The sequence below is a fragment of the Egretta garzetta genome, unplaced genomic scaffold, assembly GCF_000687185.1.
Source record: "Egretta garzetta isolate BGI_Z169 unplaced genomic scaffold, ASM68718v1 scaffold454, whole genome shotgun sequence".
NCBI lineage: Eukaryota > Metazoa > Chordata > Aves > Pelecaniformes > Ardeidae > Egretta > Egretta garzetta.
In genome coordinates, this window is record NW_009259429.1 from 1777409 (window position 1) to 1804111 (window position 26703).

The 26703-nt window shown below is 39.6% G+C and overlaps 1 protein-coding gene across 1 annotated transcript in view; it reads right to left on the reverse strand.

The window, feature by feature from the left end:
* Nucleotides 1–4561: 4561 nt before the first annotated feature.
* LOC118452104 (two pore calcium channel protein 2-like) overlaps nt 4562–26703 on the reverse strand; it is a 28893-nt gene continuing 6751 nt past the window's right edge. The window contains exon 5 of the mRNA XM_035892632.1: nt 4562–4612. Coding sequence (XP_035748525.1) covers nt 4605–4612 — 8 coding nt within the window. The 3' untranslated portion in view covers nt 4562–4604. The remainder of the gene's footprint in view (nt 4613–26703) is intronic.

The window sequence follows — 26703 nt, forward strand, 5'->3', positions numbered from 1 at the left end:
ATCATATCTAAAAAGGTCCAAACCAAAATCCCAGATTCTGCAGGAATTCAGCTCCCAGTCCAGGGACAAACTTTGCAGCTGGCCCCTCCTGTTATAGCAGGCAAAACCAGAAGACCACATGTGAGCATAGAATCAGAGAATGTTTTGGGTTGGAAGGGACCCCTAGAGGTCATCTAGTCCAACCCCCCTGCAGGAGCAGGGACACCGCTAACTAGATCAGGCTGCTCAGAGCCCCATCCAACCTGGCCTTGAATGTTTCCAGGGATGGGGCGTCCACTACCTCTCTGGGCAACCTGTTCCAGTGTTTCACCACCCTCATTCTAAAGAATTTGTTCCTGAACATACCTGAGCTAAGGGCCTACAGCTGAATTCTCACTCACACATACAAAACAATCTAGGTTTTCCAAAAGCTGGCTTCTAATCTGACACCCACCCCCACACCCCACCCCACAGCTCTAAATACAGTCTCCATAGCCAAATGCTTTTCCCAAGCAACTCTGTGCTTTCTGGAGCCATGGTTGACTAGGCTTGTGAGTGCTGGGTAGGAATGTACCAAGGAAACTCCAGAGATGATCAAAGAGAGAAGCTGGAAAACATGAGAACTTACTTTCAGCTCCCTGTTTGGCAAATTTAGGATTCAGCTCTTGAAATCTGGCAACATTTTACTCCAATTGTGACAAAAACAAAGTGTTACAAACACCTCTGAAGCAATGGTGCATGCTGTTTGCACACAACCACTATATTACAGTGGTCACTATTAAAATGTTTTACAAGCAGTTAAGGTTACCATGGCATTCACAGTATACTAAGAGAAGGGAATACCATGAAAATCACGGAAACATTCAGCACTGCAAGCCCCAAATATCAGATGTTTCATAGTAATTAGTGACACTGAAAAGTATAGGCTTCTTGGTTTTTTACCTATACATCTATTACTAACCAACAAATAGGAGACACTAAGAAATTGCAGTGGCCTTTATAGCGTCTGATCAATTATATAGACAAACCCTATTTTGATTTTTCTCTTCTAAATGGTCTCTGGGACCCAGCTAGTCTAGTCCCAATGGGCAGCACTTGATACACTGTAAAGGGAATTCAGAACAAGAGGCATTTCAAAGCTTCTAACACAGCTCCATTCTCCCAAAATATATATATATATAAAAATACCAGTGTGCAGAATACTCCATCTAGGGGCAGCAATGTAACCCAAAATTTCCTTAGCCTCTGCTTTGACATGTGTTAACCTCATTCTACCAGGACTGAGTGCATGAGAAATAATCAGACATTTCACAAAGGTTCCAAATAGTTCTTCCTCAGTATGAGCCCATAGATTTTCACTTTTTATTATTTTAAATACAGTGCTTCCAGCTTGAGTTTCCGCTTAACAGTGATGAAGAACACAGGCACTACTTTTATATGTCTACTAGCAACTGGATTATACTTTCAACTACAAATATTATCTTAGGAACAATTTATAATCCATTGTATCCATACGCTCAAAGTTTTCAGCTGAATAAGGGTGGCCACTGAGCTCAACTGCAAAGAATAATGAAATGCCTGAAGGATGATTTAGGTAGCTATATTTTTGCACATAATTAGGCTTCTACTGAAGTCAAAGCAGGGTCTGAATTTGACTTCAGGGTGAGCAGAAATGGCTTGTGGCAGTGGCATACTTCCAAATAAGAAATTCTCTCTGTAGCTGGATAATTCAATATCATTTATACTTAATATTAGCAGATAGGATTTGTTCACCAAATGTATCTGAGAGCAATGTATACAGTCAAGAGAAGCAACAAATTCATAGGCTCAGAAAAAACCCTGAAAACATATAATAATGCCCATTAACAGTTTCTCCTCTTCTGGGGAAAAAAAATAATTACAACAAGTATATCAAGCCTTTCCCTCTAATTATATGTTTTCTTTATACAAATTGCTTTCAGCTGACAAGTCCACACTAGTTTTCCTTAGTAAGCAACGGGTTACCGCTTGTCCATAGTTTTACAGCTTTCTACTGCACTGTGTCTTGCTCTTTGTCTCTCTGGTACAGAGAGGCTGCTTCTGAGGCTGGTGTAACACTTTGGAAAGTAATCAAATTAATTCCTACATTTGCTCTCCTTAAACACCTATGTTTGATCACCTCCATTCTTCCAGTTTGGCCTCTCAGCTGCAAACTTCATAAACGCGAAGGTTAGAATTTTCTAGACACCACTTTAATTTTTCAAATAGCAATCCAATTACTGAGCAAATTGGCACATGTGCCTAGTTACATAGTGACTTGGCACTGCCTCCACTCACTGCTGGCAGTGATGAATGTGTTCCCCCTTCGCTCTCCTCATCTATCTGCTCCAGCCTCTGCGCCAACACCAGTGACCACATAAGGAGAGTGCCTGGCAGCTGCAAGCCCGAGGTGCCAAGAGGCAGATTGTATTCTGTAGCAGCAGGATCTGGGTCTGTGACTGGCTTCCTGGCTAGGCTTTTGTAAGACCTTTTCCATGGCCTCTAGGTTGGCTCTAATGAAGCCTGTAGAAATGCCTGCGGGGAGCTGGTATAGAAGTGAGTTAAGTCAAAGGTTTAATTTAGTTTCTAAAGTGAAGTGAATGTATATTGGCCTTCTTTTTCCACCCTGCAATTATGCTCCTGCCACATTTATGAGAAAATACAGTATTCAGTCAACAATAGGAGTGCATTCCTGGGTATGTCTGCACCGCACATTGGGGCAAAGATCCCCAAGCCAGCCTCAATTAACTTAGCTGCAGAACCAGAAGCAATATAGCTGTGTTTGCTCGGTGTGACACCCGAGCTAATTAACTATGTATGGCAGTAACAGAGCTTTACTGTTTCTGGCACTGAAGCTAGTATCCCTGTGTGGTAATCTACTACAGACATGCCAGCTCACTGGGAGGTAACCTGAGGGCTCCCTTATCTGATGTCGCCTTGCACTGCAAAGATACATTTAGGAATACTCCAGGAACTGGTAGGAATTTGTTGACCTCTTTATATCACGTGAGAGTGGTGAGGCTACAGATGTGGTTACAGTAAATCTGGACTGTTCTTCTTCCATCCCATTCACATTCTTTTATTACTCACAACATGATGGTTACAGAGCATCTTTAAGTAATGTGTTAAGCATCTTGAGCAACATCTGTCACATGTGCTTTTTAAATTTCTCACTTCCTCCTCCAGGGGCAAAAAGCTGGACAAAGATATTTTAAAGTATTTCTCAAACTTGCATTTTCTGTCTTTTTTTTTTTTTTTAAAGGAAATTTGGGTCTTAGCCCTTAATTGAACTTCTCTGGACTATTTAGAAAGCCATTTTCAATTATTTCAATGCTGCAGATAAAAAACTTTCTCAGAACAGGATATTTTTCCCATGTGGATTCTTTATATGAAATTACTGTTCTCAGAATAAATGAGTACAGGTACCGAAAGACCAGTGATGCACTATGCTCCCTGTAATACAAACAGGCTGTGGTGAAGGTAAAACCGAAACACAACAACCTGCCAGCTATTCCTCTTTTGGAACCCCACCTCGGGCATACCAAGAAGCTAGTGGAGAGAATCAGAGTTATTTGTCCAGCAACTTTCTGATGCAGATGGTAGTCCGGAAAATATCCGAGTGGACTCTGAACTGCACACACCAGAATATTTTGCCAAGTTTGCTTGCTTGGACTTTACTTATGAGTACAGTTGTTTGTTACCGATGGCATTTTTCCCTTTTTTTTTTTTAATACCAGGTATGTTGATAGAAGTACTTAACGACATCCCTGAGCTGTGACTATTACACCATATTTAATTAAATTCTGCTTTTTTATCACTTAAGAGCTTTAGCAGCTGAGCTGCCCTTACCGATGTTTATCTTGCTTAATATCTGTAGGTAGATAGGAAGCCTACAATCTTCTATTGACTTTCTAGATACGAAAACAGTTGTAATTCCAAGAACCACCTGAGGACTTCCTCTTCAAATCTAATCACCCCAGCTCTCAAGACTGACTTCACAAGGCAGCTAACACAATGATAGGTTTTAACACACGTAACTCTCAGACTATCCATCAGTACAAACACATGCAATGTGGATTTTAAGTGTGATATCAGAGTGTGCCTCCGCCACATTTTGCATGGGTTACTTGAGGAGTCATTTTCAACAAAAGACACTAAATGCTACATAAACTGTACCGGTAATATATTTAAAATAGTAATTTAAAACAAGGGGGGCCTTTATGGACAATCTCGTATCTAGTAAACCTACTAATCTAATCTGTAAGAAAGCATCTGTCTGTAAGAGCCTAATAAACTGCCCTGGGAACTGCAGCAGCTTACAGACAGACAATTTCAGAAAAGCAAACAACACATTTTGATTAACAGATTTTAGACTACGTACAAGATGTACCTGGGAATCTTTGGACTGATTTGAAGGCACCAGGAAAGTTTAAGTACATGCAGCATTGGTGGGCTTCATAACATTATTCAGGGGTTTGTACCTTTGTATTTCAGTGATGTTCAAATGAAAGGTAAAAACCTCAGAGCTGTAGATAACGTGCGGCCCTATTGTCATCTTCAATACCTTCTACAGGAGCAGGAAACTGAGGTGGAAACTGGACTCCTGGCTACAGGCCTGTAGAACACAAGGAAGATTTAGTTATTATCCAGAAGGACACATTAAGCATGTGCTTAACACCAGGCATGTGAATGCCCCAAATGCGTAAAAGCTCACATGCCAAAGTTAGCAACATTGCTGTAGCCAAGCTGTGCTGAGAGTTAAGCATGCACTTAAGGGCTTTGCTGGATGACAGCCATTTACAGATGTACAATCAGTACAGACACATGAGGGCAGAGACTTCCTTTAATGGATCCACTGAATTATCGTCTTGAAGATACCTACTTGGTTATTTTGATTAACATATTTATAAACCCAAATACTCCCGGTTACACCTCAGACACTAGCACGTGTATCATTTTGCCTGGAGTGCTTTGTTTACCACACTTAAATTCAGGACTAGACAAACAATTCAAAATCATACGCAAAAGACAACTGGAATCTGATAATACAGAACTCTCCCAGTTCCTGTTCTCCTCTTGCTTCATCCTTAATTTGTTTGTTTTGAAGATGCTGATAGATGCTTATCTGCATGTAACGATAACTGCTAACAGCAGCTTGATGAATAAGAGAAGAAAAAGTGAAAGAAAACCAATAGGAATGGCATTAAGGGCACTAAGTCGCTCTTTCTGGGATGGGCATCAGACATTCACTTGCTACTCCAGTCACAGTGCAATCAAAGCTGTCCTGTGCCACTGCCAAAAACTGCAACAGGTGCCAAAAGATTACAGCATTGGTTAAACCCACTCCTAAGGCACCAGCTCGGGGACTGATCCAAATCCCAGAAGCCAATGAACGTCTTTCCCCAGACGTCAACTGTTTTCAGATAGTTCCCTCTTATTTCCAGTGTGATGCTGGGGGTGGGAGCAGGGGACAAATCAGTCCGACTGCCAGGAGACAATCCTCTGATTTCACTGCTGCGAGGCTGGACAGATGCCAAAGCCACACAGAGCCTCCCAAGCGCATTTGTAAGATAATTAATATTTTATATTCGCAACAATAAGAGATCTTCATTCATGAGGAACTATTAAGACAATTTCTGGTTCCATTCTCCCCAGCACATTACAATGGCAACTCCATGCCAGCAGCAGCCACATGGCCTAAAGGTGCCAAGCTGGCAAGGATACTCTCTTTCAGCATTTGGCATCTAACCCCTTGGCAAACCCCTCAGCAGTTGTGCTTGGCTGCTTTCGGATCCGTCATGTGGTTAGGCTGCTGATAGCATAGGAGGGTGCTGCGTCCTCTGGGCACCATTTCACTTTAACACCTGTCTGATTCAGAGGAATGCGCGCACATGGAGAGCAAGATCCCCGCACAAATCCTCCCAGAGCACATGCTGCATTTGTTACTGAAAAGGGTCATTTCCTCAGACCCACAAGCCCTTTTTTTTTTTCCCTTCCCCCTCCTCTTCCCCTTCGCATATCTGTATACAGCCCTTAGAGGGTCCTACATCCTGCCATGCATTCCACATGTGTTGGAAGCTTGCTCTGTGAACCAGGAATACAAAATATAGCCTTTTTGTATATAATGAAATCTCATATTTTACTGTGCTCATATAAAGCCATTTCTTTGTGAATAAGACTTTTTTTATTTGTGACATTTTAACGATCTACAAATGTTTGGTATAGATGAAAGGAAATTATTATTTCCAGGTCACCTTGCAGTAATACTTTTTGATAGGCACAATAATTCCAATTAAATTGGAGTAAAAAGGGAGGGGGGAAATGCTTCAAACATTTAAAGTGCCACCAAAGCAGAATTATTTTGAAAGGAAAACAAAAACAAGCATACATCATTTACCACAAGCCACAAAATATCCAAGAGTATAGGTAAGAAAATTCAAAGCCTCTTTTCCACTGGGGACTACTCAAAAACCCGTGGCTCTTTCAACATGCAGGCTGTAAGAATATAACTGTGTCTCACAAACACCATGCATCCTTGTAGTGAATGCAGCAAGTTTTCATGTCACAGGATTGGGTCTGACTTGGGCCACAGACTTAGCAAAATAGTCCCAAGTCTGGTCCCCCAGAGGTACTTGTCAAAAATCACAACTGCCATCCCAAACTTGGCAGGGGGGCCCAGGAGCGCGGGGGGCAGAGGTGCCGTAGGTGTGCTAAAAAGCCTGTTGAGACTTTGCATAGCACCTCTCCAAATCTGCGCCTGTCCGAAAGCGCTACAATCCACCTCATGTTTGCACAAACAACGGCCTGCACTGATTCATCCAGTACATTCTGACACTTTTGAGCATGGTTATCTTTGGATCAGACACTCTCTAAAGCCTGTGAAATAAATGCAAGTCTTTGGTTGCTAAGCTCAGGGTCACAAAATAACTGCTATCACTCACTCTAGCACGAAGGCTCAGTGTACCCATTTCACCCCAACCGGAACATACAAATAAAAGCCAGGACTCCTGTGTTCTACTTCAAGCCATACCCTTCGCCTGTCACGTTGTTACCACAATTTTTTTTTTTTTTTTTTGCATCAAGCTTATGGCCCACAGACACCGGCCAAGGCCTCTCTGTGCCAGGCAGAGCACTAGCACAGAACACACACCCTGCTCACTGCACGTAATTTTGCACCTATCAGCATTCCTATGTTTAGCCATCCAAGTTATTTTTTATAAATAAAAAGCAAACAAAAAACCACACTACTACTAAGTATTTGAGATCCTCATATTAAAGTAACAGAAGCTTAAACATGACATTGCAATCAGAAGGTCACTGGTCTGTCCACACGTAAAATAATAATTTTAAGGTTGCTTGAACAGAAGATAGAATAAATCATTTACAAAATTCCTCTTCTCATACCCTACTCTAGCATCAGGTAAACAACTTCTTTTGTTTTGAGGGAACTGGATTTGATTTTGTTTTGTTGTGTTTTTTTTTCCTTCTTGAACGGTTCTTCACTATTCATTAGGAGAAAAAAGAAAAAAGCTTCTCTTCTACCCCCGCCCCAAAACACATTTTCTTCAGAACACTAGGGTGACATGCAGGATGGACACTGGGATCATGACAAATTCAAGATCCAGCATCTTGGAGGCTTTCCTGGCCACAAGCCAAACCTTTCTGGAATGGAAAAAGCTTTTCAATACGGCATTTTCAGTAACAAATTCAGTATTTAACCCTTGGGAGGTAAGGAAATATCTCAATTTAAAACTGTTATGCAGTTACGTATAAAAATGTTATTTTAGATCATTTTTAGGCGTTTCCGTAACTACACTATTTTCCATTTCTTTTTCTCTGTGACCTGGGCAGTGGATTTCATTGTGATTAAAGCACCTGGCTTTTGGAGTAAGGGAGATGAAAAATAAGTACCAAATAAACATATAAAACTCTCTAGCAACATTCCTGGAATAGTTTTTCTGTAAAGTACATGGCATGTTCAGAACACATGATTTTGTAGTACAAAGATTTTATTGGCCTCACTGCTCAGTGTGGTCATCTCAGATTCATGCCAAATAAACCTACCACACCGTATCGCCATTTATTTTCCATCTCTGTGTACACATATACTCTTTCTAAAAAGCAAGCTCCCAATTCCTGCACAAATTCACAAGCTGAATGCACATTATGTTATCTTCCTTTGAAAATGATAACCTAAGAACGGGGCACGGTAAGTTTACTTTTAGCAGCTAAAGTGGGAACAAGTAAGCACGGGACTTCAGAAGAGCCCACAAAAGAACAACAGCCAGGCAGGAGGATTTGCCTCCGACAGGTTTCTTGCACCTCCTTTCTGCAGCAACCTGGTGTTCGGTACCAGAAGCAGTCTCAGATTGAGCCCTGGAATGAATGCACCATACCACATGGCTTATATACAAGTTATGTGGAAGACCAAGGAAAGAAAAAAAATTAAGTGTCAAAGTCAGAAAAGCCTCCAGTTTCAATTACATATACATACGCCTTCTACATGAATAGACCTTGCCAGATGTTTCCTTATCATAATACACTTCCCTTATTAACATGACTAAATAAATACAACTTACCCAAATCAAATCCTGACCATTTCCCCATTTTAAACTTAACGAATTTGCTCAGGTTTATGCACTTTTTCAGCATGCAATCTAAAGTTGGGAGCTTCTTCGTGAGAACATGCCTGATGGGGAAATTTTTTTTTTTATTTTTTTTAAACAGTTATTGTGCCATGACACAAAGGTAGAACACTGTTTTAAAGGGCTGCTGACTCTGGACAATTTATATGCTAATTTCAGAAATGATTCCTCCTACATTAAATAAGGAGCTAAGGAATGTTCCAAAGGTCTAGACAGACCACACCATTAACAGATTGGGTAAATCAACGCTAATACTGCCCACAGCGTATTACACCGTGTGAACTTTCTTCACTGCACACACTTTACTAATTTTAGTTCCACGTGGTTCCTCAGCTGACTGGCCAAAATATAAGCTACACCAGCTCCCTAAAGCCTCCCTGTGCCCATCTTGACCTTGGACTTGCCTTTAATATTAAACTTGAGGAAAAAACTGAATGGTCACACTTTTTTATTCAGGGTACATTTATAAATGGTTTATAAAAGGGTTAACAAATGATTAATAGATTATGAAAATGTTAAAAAGTATTGGCAGCTATGAACAATAAGCTGGATAGCTGTTATGTACCTAATACTACATGATCAGCTATTTGGGAAAGTACAATGCAGACCCATACATGCTAGCCCAAACTCCATCGGTGTAAAGGCTAAGTCTGGCAAACAATTCAAATATCTTCAAACTTGTTTGAGCACTGACAAATCCCCCAGTATTAATTAGCAGCGTTCTGAGGCTACTATTGTTTTAAAGGACAAGTCAAATCTGGCTCCAAATTTAGACTCTGTACAAACAAGCTGTTATAAAGCCTTAGAATAACAGAAAGATTTCCAGTTTTTATTTTACTTCCAATAAAAATGACCTTTAAACAAATTCTTATATGGCATATGTAATCCTAACAACGCAGAACTGAAAAACTCAAAATGAAACAAGCATCACTACATCAAAATAGAAGGATCATAAAATATTAAGATCAATTGCATTTTTAAAATTCATTCTGGTTTTATATCTTAGCTTACTAGCTACGCTGCCAAAACGAGGCATTGATGCAAAGCATGGTGCTGAGTCTAAGTGCTTATTTGTCACAGGAAAATAAAAAAGTTTCTCACTAGCGATGAAATTATGAAATTTTGGGTTTAGAAGTTAACTCAAATCAGCATCCAGAGCATTTACAGCATCTTGCGCGTTACTGTGATGTGACAACTTCTTTCAATCTCACTTACTAGTAAACTCTAAGGTACTAAATACTATGAGGTACCTTCACATGACAAAAATCTGATTTCTCTTCAACTGAAGGAAGAGCTTCCAATAGACTTGGGTTTTTTCCCTTTTTTCCCCCCTCCTTTTTTTTTTTCCTTTCCACTTAACTGTCTGAGGATTATACCAAATGCAAATAACTCACAACCTCACAATACCTTTCTTAACAGATAGTGTAACATTTTGGGGATACAGAGTTGAAAATTAAGTCAAAAAAGCACTGGGCACATGCCACCTCTCACTGAATTCAATAGCTGAACTTCCACTGAGTGCCAAGGAATTGGACTAGGTATTCTGTTTATAGTGTGGGTGCCAGCAAACTCTTCCTCCCCCATCACACGCGCGCACACAGCACTACAACTTAATTATATCATAGGAGCTATCTCTCAGCAAACTATGATCAGTTATGAAGTGCAGCCTTCCATAAACCACCACAAGCAGGACCCCAAGACCTGAAACAGCTAATATCTCACACAGAGCCAAGAACAGGCTTTGCTATACATCAGACACCTCAGTCAAATGACTCCTGATAATGATCAACGATGGTAAATTGGCAGCTGGGCTACTGGAAAAATTCCAAACTTCACCTTCCAGCTACAGGAATGAGGAGGATGTATGTGAATAGGATCTTTGGCAGGGAAAGGTATGTTGTTTCAATGCTGTGGGAAAAATGCCTAATGCTCAAACATTTCCTTAAAATAAGATTACAATGAAACATTAGAAGTAGCATTATTAACGATAATCAACTTTCCTGGCTAAATGAAAAAATAACTCCATACCCATCTCCAATCTGCAGAAAAAAAAAAAATTTAAAAATCTAGTGTTTCATGCCCTCGCTTTTTTTCTGAGCACTTCAGCAGGGATGCTTAGTGCAAAGAGAACAGGCCCTCGTGTGCTTTGGTTTTTGAAACTCAAGAAAGTTCCCAACTTACTTGTTCTTTTTGCCCACCAAGCAATGAGGAATAGATTGACTAAAATTTTGAGGTTAGACTCTAACACTTTTGAGATACTGAAAACAAGAACCTTCACTCCAAATTCACTGTGTGTAAGTGGTGAAGCTTGTCCAGGGAAATAACATGTCTCTGAAAAGTCACACAAAATGTATACAGCATTAAAAAGGCTGAACTCCATGACATAGAGAAAAACTGACCTGGCCTTACAATCTTTGTGTCAAAACCATTGCCTTACATCAAGTCAGGACTTCCCCTCAAATCACGAGATACTCCACCAGTGACCATGCTGCAGTTTTGCCATTGCCACCATTGGGGTGGTATCTCACCTCGTCCCTGCAACACAGGAAGCACTAAGGAGGCACTGTATGCTATGGGAAGCCAAAGTATGGGTTTCAGATATTCTGTCTTTCATGCGTTTCACAAGACAAAAATAAAAACCTAATACAATGATAAGAATGTTGCTAAATATTCATACAGATGTGCTTCCTAAGAAACCACCAGTAAAGCACGTGCAGACAGATGTCTGCTATTGAGCACATGCATATACACATAAATATATATATGAAAACACCCTATGCTTCTCAACAGAAAGAAAAGCAGTCTCCAGTCAGAGATTATTTAGAGGCTCTGACTTGTCAGCATTGTCCACCCAGTTTAGAGCCTCCTTTCTCCCCTCCTTTCTCAGTTTTTTCATCTCAGCTTCATTCCATCATCCTTTACCTCCTGTGCAGGTTCATCCCGCTCCTTTCCTTCACCAATCCACTTAGCTTCCCCCAGAAGATACCTTATCTCAAAAAGAAAAAAGCCACTGAAATTAATGTTATTTTATTATATCATTACTTCTCCGTATGTCCTTTTCCTCATGCTGTTTTTTTAGGTTACAGTTTCTTTAGGACAGGGATTATTTACTGTTCTGTGTACTAATACAACACAGCCCTGATCTTAACCAGCCTCTAATCACCAATATAAGAAGTTGAGAATAAAAAGAAACTGCCTTTGCCCTAGGTAAACACTCTCCAGAGTGATATCGATCATATTTATCCACTTTTGCAAAAGGAACCCCAGAAAGCACACAGCAAACACGCCAAACATTACAAAACCTAAATCGCTAATTATTTTGAAAAACATTTATTTTGAACAGATTTTATACCAGGAAATGTAATCACACTTTTATTCTAGGCATCTCTGAAATCTTACATCATGGTGGCAAATTTGTTTTCATTCAAATCTTGCTAATTTATCTTTTCAGGGTCCTTAAGAGTAATTCATAACTGTTCACAGTCACTCCTTTCTCTTCATTGAACTGGCTGAATACAATTAGGAAAACATTCAATTTGTAAATATTGTCCTATGAGAGACTATATCTGGATACAGAAGAATTTCAAAAGACTCAGGAAGACACCATGAAAACCATGAAAAAAACTGTTTCTGAACATGTTCAGCATCTAAATATTTTCTACTGATAATTTTATAGCAATGATTTACTTCATTTTCTTAGTGGCAAAGCACTTGGAAAATATGAAAAGCTAGGCTATAGGTATGTTGCCGATCTGCTTTTAGGGTCAAAAAACCACACAGTGACATTCTCTGCTACTTTCATAATAACATCACGTGTCTGACCAAAGGCCATGGAAACCACTGGAAGTCTTTCAAACTCTTCAGTGGACTTAGAATCAAGAAACAATTCCCTCTTCTGCAGAACAGCTCAAAAGCAATTTAACTACAAATTCTGCAGAGCAGTAAACAAATTTCTACCACTCTAAAGAAAGCAGGAACTCAGAATCCCAGCCTTCTAGTCAGGAAAAATGAACTGGGTTATTGCAAGGACTAACCCATTCTGAGATGCCAGAAAGATCTGTTTTCTTTCCCATGAAGCTCAAGTTTCCACCTTCTCAGAATACAAAGTTCTGTTTTTAACCCAACTCAGTAGGGCATGCAACAAGGGGAGTGGAAGAACTTCCCTGAGCGTGCACTGAGCAGTCAGCCAAAGCTGCTGTAGAAAGAGACATCAGTTTCAGATCAAGATGGACCATTACAGCCACCTTATCTAATCATCTGCCTCACACAGGCCAGAAACAATCAGGCAGATCTAAAAAGCTTAAAATGGCACATTCCGGACAGGCATCCACTTGGCAGCTCTGAAGTAAAGCAATAATGCTTCATAAAATGACATGCTGCTTAAAAAGGGACACCTGAAGTTTTTTCTGTGAACCTTACTCAGATATGGAAAGGATGTACCTCCCAGCTTAGTATGGTATGCAGCATATATCATGCATTCTGAAAGCACAGTACATTTTAGATCTATGGTCAAAACCTAGCAGGAACTGTTCTTTCAAGATGGGAGTTTGAGTAGACTATCTGTGAATTTAAGCTAAATTAAGTAGGTGATAAATCCTTCAGCCCTCTGCTGGTGAACTGAGGGAGAGGGAACAGACAAAATGATGGAAACATTTTATGAATAATACGTAATTATTAATTTCCTTTTATATAAGACCACATGAAATTCCAAAGGTCTGCAGTACACCAGAAGAGAGGCACAAGCCCCTGATTTGTAATTTGGACATGATTTACCACTGAATGAGGGTAATGAGTCAGGACTTAAAACAAGAACATTCAAAATGCTGAAGAAAAAGCAGCACAGTTGCTTCTTCGGGCATCTATGATCAGAATTTATATGAAACATCCTAGACCATGTTACAGGAGAATTCATGGTATTAATGGAAACACATGGACTATTGACAGCTGTTTACCATGTGCAGAGATAACTGTACCACTACCTGTCAAAACATGACCGCTCATCCTCAGCGTAGATTCAAGCAAATTACTCTACAACTTTTACGTTTCAGTTTTCCTGGGAAATCACTTCCACCATGTGGACAGCACACATCCTAGGACACCAAGGCACCTCAAACTGCCAGACGCCACTAGTGCTCATATAGTCACATGTACATTGCTTTTCTGTCTAGAGGAGTTGTCATTGCAGTGTAACTGCATTTCACCTCAAAGTGTCCCAAAAATACATGAATGATTTGATGACTTAGGTTACCTTTCTTCAAAATGACAGTACCTTCTTTCCTCTTTGGTCAAGAAATTGTGTAGAGTCTTTCCTAATTACATAGTCTGAAGCTTTTTAGCTAACAAGAACTTTCATTAAAATAGGCAAGTCACTGAGCCTAAAAATCACCCTTTGAAATGTGTGAGGTTTGGATGTACTTTCACTGAATCCGAGGCAGATCCAAGGGAACCTTCAGGAATTCCTGCTAGCGTTACTAGCAGATCTGACCTTTGGTTGCAGTCACTGAGGCTTTAGGGACTCCATACACCAGTCAGTGCTTATCTTACAGATCCTCATACTGTTTTGTTAACATTATGTTTTTATGTCTCCTAGAGGTTTGCCCTAAGACAGCATTGTTCGCAGCAGCCTGCATAGGTACACGTGCAATCATCAGCCTGCGAAATGCCCTTTTCCACCCACTGGAAACGATCAAATATTTTTGATACAGGGAAGCTTAACTGGGAGGAAATAATGGTTATACTCTTGAAGTAACCCCTAGAAAAGAAGAGAATGTCATTGCAAACTTGTGGGAAAAAGGAAGTTTTTCCATTGTCAGTATGTAAAACAGGCATAGGACAATAGGCACTGTGTTTTTTCTGCAATCAGGTTGACAAATCTGAATGGAAAGAAAATGAAAGCCAGAAACAACTTGTTCCAAAAACCTATTAATTAACTAAGGGTTACAAAGTTGAAATTTAGAGAGCTGACTCCTCAAAGAGACAGAAGCAGCACAGTCTTTGAAAGGACATGAAACGTCAGTACTAGGAACAGTTATAATGGACTTCTAATAAATATCATCCTCTTCCCTCAACCAGTGTCTTTGTCCAAAAGAAAATAAGAAAATTCTGCTACATATACTTCAGACAAAAAATTGACAGCACTCCCATTAGTCACCTTCATTGTCTACCACGAATTCTCTTCACCACCATAGGCTCACATAGTCCCAAAAGTGGCTTCAAATACATTCTCTACAGATAAAAATAATCTCAGTGTTGTTTCTACCATCACATTCTCACCAATAACTGTATTCCTTGTATGCACACTACTGCCAAAGAAAGGTATCAGAGAAGTTTGTACACTTGACCTTCAGTACCATAATTCCTGCCGTTTCCAGTCTACACCTTAACATTCTGTAAAACTTAACACAAAGCGTGGAAGCAAATAACAAAACACTGCATGAGGGGACATTTTCCCCCTGTATAGGCAAATACAAATAAGCACAGAGCAGTGCGTATGCAACAATTAACAAGGGAATTACTTAAGCTAATAAGAGAAAATCCCAGGGATGAACTGAATTGGCTATAGTTAAATCACTGAAGATACAACAAACAACATCACCTAATGTAACAACCTCATGATATCTGGTCCAAATACAAGGAACAAAGTCTCACTGCCATCATACTACCATCGCCATCTTTCCCCATTCTATGTTTCATGCCTTCCACTAGGCAGCTCTTGGCTGTAGCATCTACCTCCTAATTGCTCCCTAAGTGATATGGTAGCTTACATTTCTCACAGAAAGCACGTTACGTCATTACTGAGAGAGATGTGCTCATTTTGACCTATCAAATCAGTGCTGATGTCTCCAAGACAGGCCCGGCGCCCTGCGCTCTCTGCTTCCCAAACACAGAGGCACAAACACACAGAGGTAGGGTTTCAGCACAAAGGATCGAGTCCAGGTACTCTTGGTGAAGACTGAAATTGTGGAATTTGCTTCCTGCTTTGGGTTTCCCAGAGTTCACCTCCATGCCATGTCTTCTTGCTTGGAGTAGGTGAGTAAAACTAAGGAAAACAATAACCAGACCTTCCTATAACTGAATGGATTTCCTTTCATACACTGCTTCTTGCCTAACTTTGCAAGCTTTTCAGGGCAGGGGGTGTCTGATGTCTTTGTCAACTGACTTGTTAACTTCAAATAACCACCTCCCACAGCAATATGTACAACCAAAAGAGTAATATAATTTTAGAGACATCTTTCTTCAAAGAGTTCCCAACAATACTCAAGACAAGGTATAAAAATAGACTTTATTAAGCTCGGCAGGAGCCAAAAGCCCTTGCTCCTTAAAGAGGCCACGTGCCACCAGTGAACAAGGGTTTAAAGCTCCTATGGAGCTGGTATCCAGGAAATGCTGCCTCTTACTGGTACAAGATAATAACTTTTGGAGATGCAGGAGCAAGCACTGAATTCTGAGCTCACAGTGAGAGCTGGAAACAGGGCAGCTCTTCTTCAGAGGCAATCTCTTGTTTCTATGGGTCGTGGGCCTTGGCTTCAGCAGGGACTCCCAAATCCAGCTGAGTCCCAACCAAACAGAAATCAGTGTAGTTCAGAAAAACTCAGCATTGCCAAGGCAAGATCTTGAGTCCAGACTGTAAGGATTTGGTATCTCACATCCAGCTCAGCACTCAGTGGGAGCTGTGAACCAGAGGTCCCTATTGAAGGGGCATGCAATTCTGAAGCCAGCCTGTCCATGATGCCTGTAAGATGTCGTTGGGAACAGCTCTTACAGTTGCTTCAAGTACCCTTAAGTGTCGGCATTTGCCCCCAAACTGCTTATATGCTTATCTTTAAAATAAAATATGGTTCTGTAGCATAGGATTGCACACATTGTAGTTCAACCTATACTTCTTGGAGGATTACTTCCAGCATGAATTGTTAGTGCAACCTTCCAAACACAGCAGAAATTAAAACCTGACAGTGGAATACTTCTCTACAGTTGCCATTTTTAACTGTCTTATTCCCAGGCAAAGTAGCAAAAGAAAGATGTTAAATCCCTTTCAGTCACTGAGTTTCCACATTTGCCATGATACTGCCCATAAAGTATTAGATTGACAGCATTTCCACGGTGGTGATCGTAGAATGGGCAGTTAGAAGGCAAGATATCTACCTACAATAGCAGCAACTCACACACAACTTAACAAAAGCTAGCATGCAAAATTGTAACTTCATAATGTGTATGATGAAAAGGAAACATGCATGTTTGCATGTACTAGTTTGCATCCTCCTCAAGGCCATAACGAATTCTTTTGTATGAACTACATCGTGAGGTGTACAGCATCAGCCCTCTCCAGGGCTGATGTTAAGTGAAAAAACACAAAACAAATAAAAACAAATTCTCTAGGGCTTCACTGAAGTGAATACACCCAAAATATACTTAGCTTCTAGTTCCAAAAAAAGGACAGTATTTCTAAAGTCCTTCAAGCACCATCCACATTATCCAAAAAGACTCAATATTTACATTGTAGACTAAATAGGGAGAGGCTAACTCCTTCCTAAAAGGATAATAAATACTAAATGTCCTGCTTCTCATTCTTTCATTACAAAAAGCCAGACTAGACTAATAAAAATTATCAGTTTTGGTGAAAGTGGATATTGCTGGCCATATTCACAGACCCACTTGATTCCTTCCAGCAGAAAAGTAATTTAGAACTATTACATGGCTTTATTCACACTGGCACCAAGCTATATATCTTAGGAACAAGCCTGAATTGTCAGGGTTGTGGGATCTAATTTGGGAGCTGGTAGTTGTAGTAATCACATTAAAGCTCCTCACTATCACATAGCTAAAAACTGCAGATGCCACACAGAGACATAGTTTTTATGTGTATGCCTACATATGTGTTTACACACAAATACATATATATTTTTATATACATACAAGCACACACACAGATACATACACACATGCAAACACTTTTGGAGAGAAATCTGTCTCAATCACAGAGCGCTCTCTCACCATAGATACCATTCCGAGATCTCATTTTCAGTTACCTATATCAAAATCATGCAGAACCACAGTTCTTTCTGCCTTTATTTTGCTGGGGTGCCATGGTAAGTGGTAAATGCTCTGCTGCCACCCAATGACTTTTCCTGGTATTGCCCGTTTCTTAAGACCATTTCCTCCTACTCCATAACTAACCAGGTAAAAAAAAAAAAAAAAAAGTCAAGTTAAATTAAAGGCAGCACTTAGAGCTGAAGCACTCTGCATACCTGTGGTGCCTTGGCCTCTGTGGAACATGGGACATCGATGCCTCTCTTCACCTGTATGCAAATGGCCCCAGTTCTTTATCATTCTGCCAACAGAAGCAAAAGTTTATCTGAATTCCCAGTCACAAACACATTATTGTGCTCTGGCAGTTAATTTTTACTGGTTTACAATGTACTTTCCTTTACACAAGAGATAATGCCAGCTAACCACAGCAAACCTTTCACACAGCTGTTATGCTTTATAGTTGATCAAAGCATTGATTTCGCAGTATTATGTCAATGCCAGACACGCTGATTCCCCTTACTGTTTTCACTCAGGGGCTGTTCAGTTCCTTTCTTTGGTCTCTTTACAAAGCACAACTTGTTTTAGTCACTACTACATCTAAATTAAGTTTACGATGGTGTATAAACACAAGTGGTAGCCCATCAGGTTTAAGTGAAAAAAGGAAATGCTGTTACTTGTATCTTGAGATTCACCCCACCTATAATTAGGTCTTCAAACATTTAAATACTGAAGCTTCCCTTGCAGTAAAAATATACATTTGCCTATTTAAAGACATTAAAAAAACTAGCAAAGAAGTTTTTGTCAATATGTATTCACACACAAGAAAAGCTGCTCAGTTCTGAAGAACTTGTCCAGATTGCTAGGGTAGCAACATGCGCATTTGCTCAAATTACTATAATTTAACATTCGCAAGATCAGCTTATGCAATGAATTACTTTAAAATGTGGTTTTCACTTTCAGTTATCAGCTTGAGGTGGTATAAGAGACCCCGACTGCTCAACAGATGAATGCTCAGTTGAGAGCTTATTGTCAAAGAGGAACCACAATTATAGGTTAAAAGGAAGCCCAGCAGTGCTTGATTTATTTTCACCTATTTCATTATTATTCTTGCCTTGCACATAAGGTGTAGCAGGATGTGCCCGCCACCAGAACATATAGGTCCTAGAATATACACTCAAAGCCTAAATAAAGGAAGAATTAGCTTATTACCCAGGAACTGCCTACGAGAAAATTAGTCCTTGTATTTAAATTTAGAGGTTATTTTCAAAATGTTTTGCCCACTGCTGCTCTTCGGGGTTCTCAAAGATCAGAGATTGTTTTGAGACTCATTAGTAGTTCACAGTATTTAACTATATTTCATTCAGATAGGACAATGAAACTGGATTTGGCAGTTTGTAAGAAGTTTCACTTTCTTACTCTTACATTTTCATACTCCAAGCACAACACAGAAGTGCTCCAGATGCAAACATTGTGGTACAAACAGATGTGTATTACTGATAATTCACTGCCTCAAAACATACCTTCATACGTTTTTGCCATAAAAAACAAAACGCGATTGTATTCCATCCCCTTGATTCAGGCCCCAGCACTTAACTATGCTGAGAATGTTCCATTAAGTGCATCCAGAAGTGCTGATAACACAGCCCAAGCTGCATAGTCGGAGTCTAAAATGGGGTCTGGAACTCCCTCTGCTGGCTAAAATCACAACTAGAGAATTTAAAAAAAAATCCTGTCATGCCCAAAAATGAAAATAGAAGAAAAATAGTATGTAAAAAACTTTGCAGAAACACAGACAATCTTTATATCTTCTTTCAGAATTAAAATTTTTAATTGTCCTTTTTTGTAATGTCGTCTTCTTCCCTGTGTCCCCACTTTCTGTAATAGTTAGGGTTGCAGTTCAGCTTACAAATACACACCAAGTACAAACTCACAAAGCCTTAGGTCCTCTATACATCTGTGCTCTCCAACTTCTATAACCTCACACCCTCCCGAAAAGCACTCTCCTGATCACCCTGTTTACTGCTCCCATGAAGCACCAGTCTGTGACTGGGAAGCTCTGGAGATGAGTCCTGCACAAATTATTTGCTTCTTAAGCAGTGTCAACAGATCACAAAGAGCATTGTATCTGTGATGAGACAACCTACCAATATAATGGGAGGACCTTTACAGGAAAAGCTGGGAGAACTGCTGAAAAAAAAATCCACTGCCATAGCAGCAAATTAAGACCTGTTTGCCAAGGACCAAAGTTACAACTTCAGATCAAACTTACTGGGGAGAATGGTCTACTAGAGGTAACAAAGTGGCAAATGTAGGATTTTGATTCAGTCCCCACTCATTAAATTCTTGTGCCCAAAGTCATTTTGTCTCAGTTCCTTCTCTGGAAAGTGTTTGTTCCTCATCTACTTTGACTGCAAGAGATAAGATTTCTGCCCCAAGGAGCCTGACAGAGCAGACTGTGTCCCCCCAGTGCCTTCCATGATAGGTCATATAACTCAGCTTTTCAAAACTTATTCCAAAACTATTTTTAGAGCACTGTGTCTGACCCACCACGATCCTCCACAGCAGTACTCATTGCTAAGTTGCAATGAACCAGCTAAAATAATATATTACAGTTAGGAAGATTGTGCAGTGCTGTGACCATAACCCTGTAAAATGACTTGAAGCATATATAGCAAAGCAGGTTATGTTAATCAGAAGGCTCCAGTCCTGTTAACCCCACTGGTAAGCCCACCTCTGCAGTAAGGTACTTCCAAATTCAAATGGCAACATTTCACACATATCTTACTTGAGACTGAACACCATCACAAGGTACAAGACAGACCATCAGATCTAATGATACAATAGTCAACAAAGCACGGAGAGGAATTTACCTCAGTCATATAACGTAACAGTGGAGCCATCAGCCAAGGCCATGGAAAAGAGGTGTCAAGGAAGGTCACGGGGCACCGTAACACCCCTTGACAGTCTCACATAAGGGCACAAGCCAGTGTAAATTTGCTGGGTGAGAAAGCAACTGCAACAATGAAATAGCAGAGCAAATATTCCATCAAGAGTCTGTTCTGTAAAATGATACAGTACAACATTCTGCAAAACATTAGTTCTGTTATCTGGTAAGCTTGTTAGCATGCTAACACGCTGGTGGCCACAGAAAAGCATAGCTGTAATGTAACATAGGCAGCATAAATCCTGCAAAATTCCTTGTACAATGAAATTGCCTTCCTCTCAGTGGGATTCTTACATACATTGATGGGTCACAACCCTTTTTATCTGAACCACCATCTTATCTATATGGGATTTAATTCAACCTTTCCTCATTTAGTAAGCTAGAAATGAACAGGCATTTGGGGAGGAGCACAAGTGTCTGGCGAAAAGCCAGGTAACACCTCTTTCTGTGCAAATCAGAATCACACACATGAAACTTTGGGGCAGAACTGAATATAAGGTGCTCCAGATCTAAATTACACAGTGGCCATCTACACAATGTAGGTGTGTTTTAGAAAGTTTAAGCCTGAACCCTAACCTTCAGCCCACACTTCACTTTCCAATATCTGCCCTATTGGGAGCCTGCTTTACAAATCTCTAGAGGACTGTGTCAGGGTCGCTCAGGAGGCGAGAAGAGAACCAAGGACTTTGGAAAACGTCAGAGGCAAAAGCTTAATAGTCACTGTGGAGGGTCTCAATCAAGCAGATGTTTCAAGCATGTGCCTAATTTTAAAGTGCTGAGTTTGATGGCAGTAGATATTACAGTGGGCACCAACCCCAGACAGAGTGAAGGAGGAAAAGCTAGTGGACAAAACACAAGGAAAAGCAGAGCATGAAAACATTTTTTCATGTGATCTATTAGTCTACATAATCTACCCTAGAGAGGCCCCAGCAAGCAAGTTAACTTCAAACGTCAATTATGGCAACTTATGGGCAACTTAAATGTCTAATGTACTTTTTGTTGGGCAATTACGATCTCATTTTATTAAATTCTCCTACTTCTGACAATCACTATTGGGTCTGTATGGGTGCGAGGGTAATAGAAAAATCTATACTATATTTCTATATTAACAAGACTAAAAGCTCACCTGCATGGCAGGTGTTGCTGTGGCCACACGCTTGGGTTATGGATTAAACAACTCCTATCAAAACCTGGGGGCTGGCTATCAACCAAGTCCAAAGCAAGGCAGGCAGGTGCTTTTCCTGTTGATCTAGCTGAGGGCTCTGATTGAATTACATCAAGAAAGAATAGCTTTGCTTTCTTCGTGAAATCTGATTAGAGAAAGAGAGAGGTAACACCTTACACAACATGGTGAAGCTTAAAGGACAATCTGCTCCTCTTATGGCCCCTTCTGCTGGCTACTTTGATCTAAGTTTTATTGTCTGGGTTTAACACCTTCACCTTTGATTTTACAGAGGGCTTCTTTAAAGCCATTTTTACTATACTAAGTAATTGTTCAAGTCTTTTCAGAGAAACCACCAATTATCCAGGATACTGGAAACTAAACACATGTAGTTTTAGTGAAATACAAGATTATCCTCACTGGTATTAAACGGGTAAGGGAAGACACATTAGAGACTTAAATTTTACTTTCCAAGATCATTACTTAATACAAGAACACTACCAACAACTCAGCACATTACGTGTGGAACCAATTCATTCCTAAACATAAGAAGGAGACCTAACATAATAAAATAATACAGGCTAGATTGGCTTTCTGGCTCATCTCAGTAGGACGCTGATTGTACAAGGTCATTGTTATATTACCACTACCCAGTTCAATGCTATAGTGTTACAGTTCTGCGTCACACACAAAATGCTAATTCTTTTCTGGAAGCCAACAGAATCCAGTCTGATTTTAGCCAGAATCCTACACAATAACCCTAACTTCGAGACCAGAAGGGATTTTGATTCTTATGCTTACCTGATGTGACAGGCTGTGTAACATAATCCTTACAATTTGACTCAGTACTTTCTGCATCCAGGCTGGCAACCTGTAGTCATATTAGAGATTGTATTTCACATTACACAGACACACACCTGCTATACAATAGAATTTGGTCTTAAAAATGCACTCCATTTTCTATTTTGACACGAATTTCCATTCTTTCAAATGCTAGTGATCCTTTGCCAGCGAAATCATGCAGGGCAATTGGCCTCTTGGACAGTTTTCCAAATTCAATATGCTGTGGCAAGCAGTCACCAACTCTGAAAAGTCAGACCATTCACTCAACTCAAAGAACAAAATACAAGCAATACAAAGAAAGATGAGGTTAAAGAAAAACTCAAGCCTTCTTGAAGCAAGTTCCAGGTCTGACAGAAGTGCTACCCTCAGATCATCCCTACAAATATTTATAAATCAGGTGGCAAATCAGTAACAGTCCTCTCTCCTCTTTTGATAAGGTAGGAAATAAGTAGAGTGAGAAGTTTAGCATTTCAGGATTTTTTTCTGCAATTTTAAAACAAGGTAAGCAAAAGTGTTACATACAGGAATAGGCAGTAGCAAGATTTTAAAGCAATTGATGTGGAAATGTCAACATCATCTTATAAACATACAAATGAAGTTCACAGCTGTTGCAAAAAAAGAAGGCAGTATTGTCTGTTAGCAAAGGCAGTAAGCAGGGACTGCAGGTTTTATTCTTAACTCTCCCACGGATTTCAAGCTCGACTGTGGGCAGATCACCAAATATCTCAGCTGATCATCTACAAAATAAGAGTAGTAATATTTTCCTATCCCAAAAGGATGTTTTCAGGAAAGTACTTGGGAGGCACTCAAATAATGCAATGATGGGGGCTATGAAAGTATCTGTACAGAACAAAGACAACACCTGCTCAACTAACTTAATGGAAAAAAGATGACCGAGACTGTTACAAGGAATTTCTAGCATTAAAGAAAGAGGACAAGCTACAAGTGTCTTCAACTTACAATTCAAAGTTTTTAAAAAAAAAAAAAAAAAAAAAAAAATCAGCATCGGTAAACCATTTTTATACAATTCTGTGGAAAAATTCTAAGTATAGGACTAGATATGAAAATCAATGCAAATAAACTACATAAATGACTGGAATTGTAAGTCAGAAAAGACATCGAAGTTTTCCCTTATAGTAGGTAACATGAGTAATTCACAACAAAATATCATTTTGCTACCTTTGGCAAACAAGTGCATATATGATGGAGGTGAAGGTATACCACAGTTTTTCCTCCAGAATTGCAATTTTAGCTAAGTCACTTTTAAAAACACACATACTTATTATGCCTTGTGACTCCATTTGTTACACAGTCTTGAAGTTCTTCTCATATTCTTTATAGGATATAATGATAGAAGGCTTGTCCAGTAATTTGCTGTACACATCACTATATACAAAGTATTTCAAGAATGCCATCTTAGCCTTGAGGATTTTTGCTGAACATTTTCTCTCTATGTCGGAAAAATAGCAGCTCTACAAATATAGAAAAAGATTTAAGTACAGAATTAAATATGAAGTTTATGATTAAGGAAGTCTGAGGATCTGGTGTTTATTCCTGAATTAGCAGCAGATTTCCCATGATCTTAACCTCTTCATTTAGATACCCCATGATCTGTTTTATCTTTAAAAGAAGTGATGGTACCCCTGGAGGATGCAGGAAAGCCCAGTTCACAGTTCTCAAAAAACATTAGCACACGCTTCCACAAACTGACTAATGATGCTAAGCATGCTTAAGTCTCTGGACCATCCCCTTTTCTCCCCATCAGAGTCTAAGCACTCAGTTCTCATTTAAAAGGTTTCAGATCCTAAGCTGCCTTGGATCCAGTGAAACATCAGCCTAATTTCAATTAATGTAATTCCTAAAAATACAGCATTACTTTTTGTAAGATATTCTAGCTGCTTCTAGGAATTACATAGCATCAGTCCCATGTAATGACTTTTAAATTCATCCACCAGACCAAGTTTGATAGAAGAGCTGAAGTGTCAAAGGTTTAAGTGTCAGGCATTTTCTGACAACCAGTAGCAGGCACAGCAGAGAGCCCAGATTAAGTGTTCTCACCAAGGAAAAGATCAAGTTATCTGACGTGCTCAGCTTGCCAGTGAGCAAACACAAACTGGAAGGAGGCCAGTACGTTCCTCCTCTTGTCCAAAAAGGTAAGGGATGTAGATAGGAGATTAAAGGGAATCCAGCAGAGAGAACTGCATGGAGAACTATGGGGAGATAGTGCAGGGACCAGGGGATGCTGGTTGAGTATTGGCAACAGAGCACATACAACTAAATCTCATCTTCCTGTTTATAATGGGAAGCTGAAGGAGCATTTTTTTTTTTTTTTTGTTATTCTTGTAAAATACTTGCATGCTGCAAACATTTGTAAGCCATTAGCTAGAACCAACAGCACATGCTGTAACAACAAAAGCTAGGTTTGTTACAGCCATGGGAATCCTTTCCAGTGAAACCACAGAGAGGTAGGCGGGACAGGATCTCAGGGACCAGCTGAGGCATCACCAAGCAGGGGCAGGTTCACAAACATCCAGACAAAGCTGCAGCAGGTTGACTGTCAAACCCTTCCTAAAAGGGCACTCATGTAAAAGGGAGTGCATGACCTCCCAGAGTACAGTGCTCAGTTAGGAAGCATCCCTCATATCCAGCAACTCTTTTTGCCAAAATCCAACCTATAACTTGGCCTACAATCAGCACACAGAGTACACATCATCAACAGTTTGCTCCTCTCCATCATTTACATACTCAAACATTGTTTAAAAAATGAACAAATTATTTCCTTCGAAGTTCTTCCCAGCTCACATGTTCCAAATTTCTTAAGACCTCTATTACAGTCCTATAACAAATACCCCAAATACGCCCAAAATGGAAATAGTGGGGCCAAAAGGGAAGTACTATTACAGATTACAGCAAAGCAATTTCCTTTTGATCTCTTTCAGATGCCGTTAGCTCATTCAACTTGTATTACACTATAAGCCCTATAGTATTTGTCTTCTAATACCGCTTACTCCTTACTATGTTTCTACATTTTGTGCTTCTAAACTGTAACAGTTGGTATTTATCTCTTAAATTTTACTTTGATAATTTTGGCAATTTCCTCTAGTTTATCAAGGTAATTTTGAAATAGTATCCCAGATAATGAAGTGCTTAGAGTTGGAATAGAAATCAAATCTTATCCCTCCAGCCCCAACCCCAAAATTATTTCTACCCAGAGTTCACATTACAAATAGCTCTGAATGTTTATAGACTGCAGATTAAGTCAAAACAGTTTGATTTGTGGAAGACTCCCAACAGTTGAATGGGCTTTTAATTAGACAAAAATCTAGTAAAAAAAAAAAAAAATCATCAACACCTACATGAATAAAACCCAAGACAGATAGATTACTGAAACGATTTCCTCTGACTAAAGCAAAATGTTAAACAATAGCAGAAGCTGTGGTAACACAGTATACTGCTCATAATATGCTGGCAGGTGAAAAGATAAACCATCTAACAAGATAAGAAATACCTTTACCTCACATTTCAGAGATAACTAATCTATATCTTCCACCAGTTTCCTATAGGCCTCATTTTTTCTTACAGCTTTTTATGTCCCTATATTTTTGTGCACCTTAAGTAGTGTTGGAGATATGAAAAAGCTATGTTTCCTAAAGATGTGTCAAGAGATGTACATCTCATTACAGCAAAGAGAAGTCAGGAAAGCACACCCCATGCACATTATTCATATAAACTCTTGACTCCCAGGACAGGATTTCTTCCTTTGTCTGTCATTTCTACACAGTTACCAAACAGCCGCCCTGTTTGCAGCTCTGAGCAATATAAGCTCTTTAAGTTTCTTCATAGTTAAGTGTGCTTGTGAGGTTTATCACTGTATTTCTGTATTTCTACTGAAAGAATCAATTGCATCTATCCTCTCCCTCTGCTCCTAAATCTTTGAGTAACACAAATTCATAGCAAATCAGGAAGGAAAAAAAAAAAATCTGAGGAATATCACCAACAGTCTGGTCATTAAGGCCCTCCCTCAGAAGCTAGAAAAATATGAGCTTGATTTAATAACGGAAGATGATATTCTATTTCCTTTGGCT